General features: G+C 45.4%; 1 protein-coding gene across 1 annotated transcript in view; it reads left to right on the top strand.

Moving 5' to 3' along the window:
• Positions 1-8,666, top strand: part of LOC103545526 (protein disulfide-isomerase-like protein of the testis) — a 32,747-nt gene that overhangs the window by 23,716 nt on the left and 365 nt on the right. The window contains 4 exon segments of the mRNA XM_070568361.1: positions 1,112-1,309; positions 4,141-4,261; positions 6,749-6,927; positions 7,340-7,429. Of these exon segments, the coding sequence (XP_070424462.1) occupies positions 1,112-1,309; positions 4,141-4,261; positions 6,749-6,927; positions 7,340-7,429 (588 nt within the window).

Raw genomic sequence — 8,666 nt, forward strand, 5'->3', positions numbered from 1 at the left:
AAATTATCATGTCACTCTCCAGCTTCCTATACTTCAGTGGCCTCCTATCTTGTTCAGACAAAACCCAAGCTCTGTGCTGGAGTTCTGACCTCATCTCTGACACATCTCTGACTTTGTCTCCCATGACTCTTTCCCTCGTGGTGTTGAAGCCACATGAGCCTTTCCTTTCTATTCTAGAACACTCTAAACTTCCCCCACAACAGCTCCCAGGCCTTTGCATTCCCAGTTTCCACTGCCTGAATCAAGGTTCCCCTGACTTGTTACTCATCTCCTAGGTCCCAGCTAAAATGTCACCTCCTCAGATACTCATCCTGACCTTCCTACCTAATGCTGAGCCCCTACCTCACCCTGTCTGTGCAATCACTCTATCACAGTGCCCTGTTTTATGGTCTAGTTGGCACTCATCGCTATGTGAATTTATTAATTTGTTTACACATTTTTGTCTGTCTTCTCCACGAGAACATAAGCTTCATGAGGGCACAGATTTGTCTGGCTTGGGCAGTGTTGTACCCCCAGCGCTTACCAAAATGCCTAGTAGGTATTCCACAAATACCTGTTGAATGAATGAGTGAATGAAGTCATGAATTTCCTTGATAGAAGAATAATTTAGAATAATGATGAGTTGACATGTATTAAACATTTTCTACCTCCCAGTCACTGAACTAAGCCTGTACATACATTGTCCTGTTCAATTCTTAGGAACCCTACGAAGTGGGTACTATTATAATCGCCACTTTACAGATAAGGAAACTGAGGTACAGAGAGGAGAAGTTAATATTTTGCCCAAGGAACTGAGAGATGAAAGCTCAGGACCTCCTGACTTGCTACAGTTGTGTGGCTGGTGCCCTGCACAAGGATGGCAACACCAGGCTGAAGGCCGATGCCTGTCTCTGCACTGGGGCACACGGCCGCACCTGCCTGATGGAAGGGAGCCTTTGTCAAGTCTTTCAGACGCACTCCATAGACCCTGCTACTTGCATTCCATTAGTCCCCTCCTACAACTTCCCAACACTTTCTCTCCCTTGGTAAGGGATTCCTTACCCAATTTGTAATTCTTACCTTTTTTATGGCCTCGAATCCAGAGAGACACAGGTTTCACTTGATTTGGCAGATCCTTTTCATCCTTGTGGATGCAGATGAACCCAGAAACAGACATGTCTTCAAATACTTCCGGATCACAGAGGTCAATATCCCATCTGTCCAGATCCTAAACTTAAGCTCTGATGCGAGATACAAAATGCCTTCTGAAGAGATAACCTATGAAAACCTCAAGAAATTCGGCCGCAGCTTCCTGAATAATAGTGCCAAGGTAAGTTTGTTCTTTGACAAGGTTTATCCAGAATCTCAAATCGTCCCTTTTTGGTAATTCTGCTGGCTTTGGTCGTCTGAATGCGGAGGCAGGATAAAGATGAACCTTATGGCTCAATGTGAGGAAATACCTCCATCTCCCACCTCAAATCTATTCAACTTTTTATCTGTCTTGACTCTATAATTCCACCATTAATTCTTTATTCTTAACGTAAGCATGTTTCCTCTGCAGCTATTTACAACTGAAATGCAGGCACTTCCAGGGCTAACATCCTCCAAAATGGGGCTCTTAATCTTCTTTCAGACTCTAACGTGAAAGATTCACTTGGCCCAAGGCTAGAGCTTGCTTTTGGGGAGAAGATGGGTGGGAGTGTATTCAGCAATCAGGATTTAACCTCAAAGCCTTTAGGGACCTTTTCTTTGAGGGGTTAGAAGGGAGCCTATTTTGCTAAAAGGGAGGAGAGGCTGCAAAATGATGGCTACATAACACAATGTCACCTGCCATTTATTGAGCACTTGCTGTATCCTCAACTTCCCTGCAGAGTTAGGTGACCATATTTTTTATTTTCTAAATGGGGACACTTTTGAGAGTAATGGGGCATTCTTTAAAATTATTCTAGAACAGCAGGAAAAAACTGGGACTCTCTGGACAAACCAGAATGCATGGTCACCTCTGAGGACACTCATTACCTTCTGTCTGCTCTCCCACAGACACTGCCTCCCTTGCAGCTTTCTGAAGTGAAAGCTGTTCTTTCTCTGATGCATGCTGTCACAGGCCAAGTGGTGACGTTGGTGTCCTCCACACCACTTCCAAACCATCTGTACTCCTACCTTGAGCAACTCCAGACCCTGAGGAGTCCATGCCTTTGGACCTTAGATTACCTGATCCCACTCCCTGTTGCTGTCCTCTGATCACCTCCCTCTCACCCTCTGAGGACTTCAGCTCCTCACTTGCCCTTCATCCCTACTCTGCTATCAGTTCCAGGGATGTCCATATCTAAAACTTTGGTCTTTTCTCCCATAATTGGCGTGTCTATGCCATCTCAGCCACTCGCTCTCGTGGCCAAACTCTAGAGATGGCAGCCCCTCTGAAAGTCCGGTTTCAAGCTTCTCATCCTCTTAGATCCCTTCTCTAGAATACACACTGGTACAATTCCTTACCTTTTCACGGACTCCAACCTCCTGATCTCATTTCACAATCTCTTTAGTGCCCTCCTTTGTGAACTTCAATTCCATCGTTCATCACTCTGGTCTGGATCCCCTTAGCTCCTTTATCCCCTCCACCTTCTAGCTCCTCTATATCCTGTAGTATCTACCAAGCAAAATCACAACCCAAGTTAACCCACTTACCTTCCTGACTGCTTCCAGGCCTATCCTGGAGAAAAAAGAACATCACTGTGAGGCAGGCTGCCTTCATGGAATCATAAACCAAATCTCCCATGGGATCTTAGAAATTTCCTAATATTTCTATGTCAATTTCTCTTAGTGTGTTCATTCTCTTAATCTCTAAACCTATTTCTCTTCATACCCCAAGTCTCAGCTGAGTACTTGACTCACGTATCATTAAGAAAATAGAAGGCTTCTCACTTTCCCTCCCCACATCTACAAATGTACGTGGAGATCTACCCATCCTCTTTCTCTTCCCTCTGGTTATACCTCAGAAGGTGTCTGTCTCCCTCTCTAGGGACAACAGGGGTCCTTTTGTGCTCTTGGAATGAAGATGTTCACATGAGTGATGAGGTCTGCCTGATCTGGCCCATTCCTAATTCTCCATCATGTTCACCGTTTCCCATCTCCCATGCCCAGCCCCCACTCCCCTGTATGCCCCCTTGGAAAGAATCTTCAAGTCCTTTCCAGAGGCTGGGGTGGAAATGAGGGAGAGCAATGTGGGAGATAAGGCTGGTGAGCTGAGCAGACCTGACAGCAAGGACACGTAAGCATATTAAGGGTTTGGTATCCTAAAAGCAATGGGAAGCTACATTTGCATGGTGAAGGCAGAACGCTGCTTGTAGGAGAATACAGGCATGTAGAGGATTAACAGGAGATGCAAAGAGAACACTAGGAGGCTATCCCAGTGATCTAGATGAGAGAGGAAGGCTTCCTGGACTAGGGTAGCAGCAGTGCAAACAGAGAGAGGGGTGTGGACTCAAGAGATAGTCAGGAAGTAATGGCTGTAGAGAGAAACATAGGTTCTGAAATTTGTACCACTTCCTTCAAAGGGGAGCAAGAGCTTGGTTCATTCTTTCATTTACAAAATATTTATATATAAAATATTTATTGAGGTCCTAGTATGTACCAGGCAGTGGATATTCAAAGATGGGGGAAGAAAAGTCCCTTGTGACATTCTGTCCAGTGTAGTACAGACACATTAATCAAATATCCGGAAAAATAAATATAAATGATATACTTGAATAAGTGATACAAGGACAAGTACCAAGTGTTATGAGAATGTATGCTGGCAGGATCTGCTCTAGTCTGGATGAGAGTCAGGGAAGTCCTCCCTTGAGGTCACTCTGAAGGATAAATCTGAGTTAACTAGATGGAGAAGGGAATGTAAGAATGGGTGGGGGTGTCCCTCCAGGCAGAGGAACAGCATAAGCCAAGGGCTGAGGTGGGAGGAAGGCTAGTCCTCTGGGGTATAGAAGACCAGTGTAGCTAAAGAAAGCAAGGGAATGGTGAGGAGCTTGGAGAGGTTGGCAGGAACCGAAATGTGATAAAGATCTTACAGGTCATGTAAATTATCTTGATTTTGATGCTGGTTCAGTTGGTTTTGAAGCAACAAATGCCAATCCCTTTCTGGAGATTGCTAGACCTCTCAAATTTGCCTCCTAGAAACATCAATCCAGTGAAGAGATTCCAAAATTTTGGGACCAAGGGCCAGTTAAGCAGCTTGTTGGGAAGAATTTCAATGTCGTCGTCTTTGACAAGGAGAGGGATGTATTTGTGATGTTCTGTAAGTACTTCCACAGAGGCCACGGGAGGCAATGGCCCTGACATTACTTTACAAGTGTTGCTCCTGCATTCTTGGGCACCAAAATCTATCAAAGCATCATGGCACAGATGGTCTTCAGATATCCAGAGTTTGGATCAAGATGCTAATCACGGGCCAGCCCCTTGGCAGTGTGGTTAAGTTTGTGTGCTCTGCAGCCACCCAGGCTTCGCCAGTTTGGATCCTGGGCGCAGACCTATGCACGGCTCGCAAGTCATGCTGTGGTGGCGTACCACATAGAAGAACTAAAATGACCTACAACAAGGATATACAACTATGTACTGGGGCTTTGGGGAGAAAACCCAAAAAAGAAAAAAAAAAAAAGGAAGATTGGCAACAGATGTTAGCTCAGGGCCAATCTTAAAAAAAAATGATGCTAATCAGCTACAGTGCAACTCTCCTCAAAAGCTGAATTCTTGGAACGGGTAGAATTCTTTCCACAGAATCCAGGACTGTGGTTATTTACATCAATAATAATGCTGATGGCTAACACTGACTGAATGCCAAGATACACCAGGCCTTGTTACACATTATCTCATTTAATCCTTACAACATACTTCTGAAAGTAGCTACTATTATTGCTCCTCTCACTTTACAGATGACTAAACAGAGTCCCAGGAGGTGAAGAAACTTCCAAAATCAGGCAGCTAGTAAGTGCTGGAACTGGAATTGGAAGTTAAGCAGCCTGACTCCAGTGCCTATGCTGGTAACTGCCATACGGATTCCCGCTGCTTCTGGCTTTATGTGACTTACCAAATGTGCTGTATTTAACCCACCTGAGCTGGTGCGGCCAAGCTGGGGACCCGAATCATGCATGTAAAGGACTTAGTACAGTGTCTGGCATGTTGTAAGCACTTGATAAATGACAGTCATTATTGCTATTATTAGTTCTTTTCTTATAATTATTTCCAGTGCTCACCTAAGGACTCTGGCCCTTTCCCCACTGTTTCTGATTTGCCCATGAGAGCCAAAGCCAGGGACCTTGTCTCTCATCCTGAGACACAGAGAAGGATGATAATGAAGCTGCTTCAGACATCTCTTTTATTTAACACGCAGTTACCATTTTATTGAGCACATACCATGAGCCAGACATGGGTTTGCTGTTTACACACCTGCTCTCATGCCTCCTCAAAACAAGCCTCTTAGGATGGCCCAGTGGATTGCCCCACAATATAGATCAGGGAACCCAGCCTTACAGAGGTTAACTGCCTTACCCTAGGCCACACTGTAAGTAAGCTGCAAGGCAAGGGTCAGTTTGAGCTCTGATTCAATCACTTCCTGGAGGGTGAAAGGAGGGCTGGATTGCATCATGCAGCCCTTTTAAATCTCACTGAAATGGACTCTCATCCACAGGGTGGGGTGTTTAAGGTCTGCGTGGCTAAATAATCATGATCCGCTGCCTTTAAGTGAGAGGTTGCAGTGGCCCTTTCTGTACTTACCTGACACCTAGAGTTATGAGAGTGCCCACTTGGTTCTGGGAAAAGGTAAAAGCAGCCTCATTTTCTTGGAAGCAGGACTGTCACATTGGCCCCCTGGGACTGCAGCCATTATGCTCCCTCCTGCTCCAACTCAGGGCCCATCGGGCTCCAGGGGAGCTGCGGGCTGCTGCTGGGAGAGCAGGTGGTCCTGGAGGCACTTGCTTTGTAAATGGAGGGGTGATCATCCAAATGTGGAGTGTCCGGGACCTTTGAGGCCATTCCTCCCACACAGCCAGAAACTAACAGAACGACCAGCAGGCAAGGTTCGATTTCCCTTTCGTGTTGGAGCTGGTCCCTGATTTCTCTCCAAAGGGCTGGGTGCCTGGTCCAAAATCACAGCTCAAGGAATTGTCCCACAGCGAAGTCCAATGTCCCCTTTCGGGGTAGTGGTACTTGTCACAACCTCTGTTCACTTCTTGGGGGGATTCTCTCCACCAGACTGAAAGGCAGTATGGTGTGATGGTCACAAGTCAAAGCAACCTGTCTTCAAATCCCCCTTCCTCTGCTTAACTCACTGGGTGACCTTAGGCTACAAGTCTAACCTCCATTGGAAACTTTTATGCTGTACACACACACACACACACACACACACACACACACACACACACACATGCTTTCTAGCAGAACATGAGGAGCATCTAGCATAAATACTTTTCTTGGTTTTCTTCTTCATCTGGAGTGGAAAGCTATGTAAAAGGAAAAACAAAGAATAGAAGAAAATGTCCCAACATGCTAAAAGTGTTAGTGTCTGGGCAAAAGGAGAGTAGGTTAATTTTTTTCTGATTTATTTAATAATGACAAGGCTCTATGTTTAAAATGTAAAATACCCTAATATATCATTAAAAGAAATAAGGAGTACAATTTGCAAAGCAGCATAGAACCATTAGTAGAACACAGTGATGGTGTTTATGGGGAGTGTTGGCTTTCAGAGTCCTCATTAGTGTGAGCCTGAGCAATGGCCCCTCTCTTCCAGATGCACCCTGGTCTGAAAAGTGCAGGGCGCTGTTCCCAGTGTTGGAGGAGTTGGGCAGAAAATATCAAAACCACTCCACAGTCACCATCGCCAAGATCGACATCACGGCAAATGATATTCAGCTGATGAACCTGGACCGGTACCCCTTCTTCAGGCTCTTCCCCACCGACTCTCAAAAAGTGAGGGGCTCTTGGGACTTACATTAACTGGAAATGTTGTTGCTTTATTAGCATAGACTCAATTCCTCCCTTTCTCCTGCTCTGCCTTCTACCCAATCAGCTTCGTTCTTAGCTCCAGCTCCTATTACCTTCTCAAGTTCAAGAGTGTTTTCCATTAGTTTCCACAATGTCCCAAGACTCAGATGGAGTCCAGCTTAGGTCAGTTGCTCATCCCTGACCCAATCATTGTGGATGGAGGAGTTTTTATTATCCTTCTCTTAGAGCCATGGTAACAGAGTCTCAGAGAGGTTAAGGAACCTGCCCACTGTACTCAGGTGGTTAGGAATGGGACTCTGGATTTACCTATGGAACAGCCCCTGAGTATTCTGCAGGAAGAGGCTACCATTTTGACCCAGTTCTGTTTTCTTCCTAGGTTGTACCATATAAGGGAGAATACACCATGAAGGGCTTTTCAGACTTTCTGGAAAGTCAAATCAAGACCAGGATTGAGGATGAAGATGAGGTAAGGCAAACAGCAGCACCCTGGGTTATTCTTTCCCACACAGAATCATCAAGACCTCAATGGACTAGGAAAGAGTGTGCCAAGAGTTCCATTATTCTTGTGCACTCAGGAGATACTTGAAGATGGTTCTAACAACCATCCAGTTTGGATGATTTTATTTCAAAGGCACTTACTACAAGGAAGCAGAAATGGCAGAATTTAGAAACACTCAGAAGGGCAAAGGTTCTGTGGTCTCACACAGCTCCCAAGGCTGCTTCCCTGGGTCCACTGTTCCTGAGTTGGTAACCAGATGTCTTGATGGCATACTGCCCTGTGGCATTATTCTCCTGATGGATGGGATGACACTCCCCATTTTCTCCTAATCCTGTTCATGCCTTAGTGAGGCCATCTGCTGGAAGGTGCCATCTGTATTAGTTAGGACCCTTCAGTTACCAATGTCAGAATCACTACTCTTTGGCTTAAGCAACATTGGGAATTTATCCTACATAACGGGTAGAACTTCAGGCATGGGTGGATCCAGAGCTCAAGCTCATTTTCTGTCTCCCCATCTCTGTTTTCCTCTATGTTTGCTTCTTTCCAAAGCAGTCACTTCCCCACAGAGGGTCAAAGATTGCCCCACAGCTCTAAACTAACATCCTCCTATCTTAGAAAGAAAGAACCTACTTCTTAGTAGTCCTAGCAAATGTCCTTGACAAGGGACCTCATTACCAAGGCCTGGGTCACATGTCCAGCCTTGACCTAGGCAAGGGGCAGCCACATCTGTGGACTAAAGAGTGGACAAATGGTGGTTCCCCAAAGGTCCTGTTATTGGAGGGGCAAAATCACAGATGAGAACATCCCCACCCAAGCCAAATGGACTTTGCATCTAAGAGGATCCTCCAGATGCCTCTCTGGGCATTTCTAGAAATAGTGGCCTTGGCAATTACAATCTCTCTTTTTTTTTTTCTTGGTGAGGAAGATTGACCTTGAGCTAATATCTGTTGCAAATCTTCCTCTTTTTGCTTGAGGAAGACTGTTGCTAAGCTAACATCTGTGCCAATCTTCCTCTGTTTTGTATGTGGGATGCTGCCACAGCATGGCTTGATGAGTAGTGTGTAGGTCCATGTCTGGGATCCAAACCGTGAACCCCAGCCACTGAAGCAGAGTGTGCAAACTTAACCATTATGCCACTGGACTGGCCCATCTTACCTCTTCCTTTATCTTCCTTCTTCCCTTCCTCCTTCCTTTTCTTGAACAG

The sequence above is a fragment of the Equus przewalskii genome, chromosome 12 (genome assembly GCF_037783145.1).
Source record: "Equus przewalskii isolate Varuska chromosome 12, EquPr2, whole genome shotgun sequence".
Classification (NCBI taxonomy): domain Eukaryota; kingdom Metazoa; phylum Chordata; class Mammalia; order Perissodactyla; family Equidae; genus Equus; species Equus przewalskii.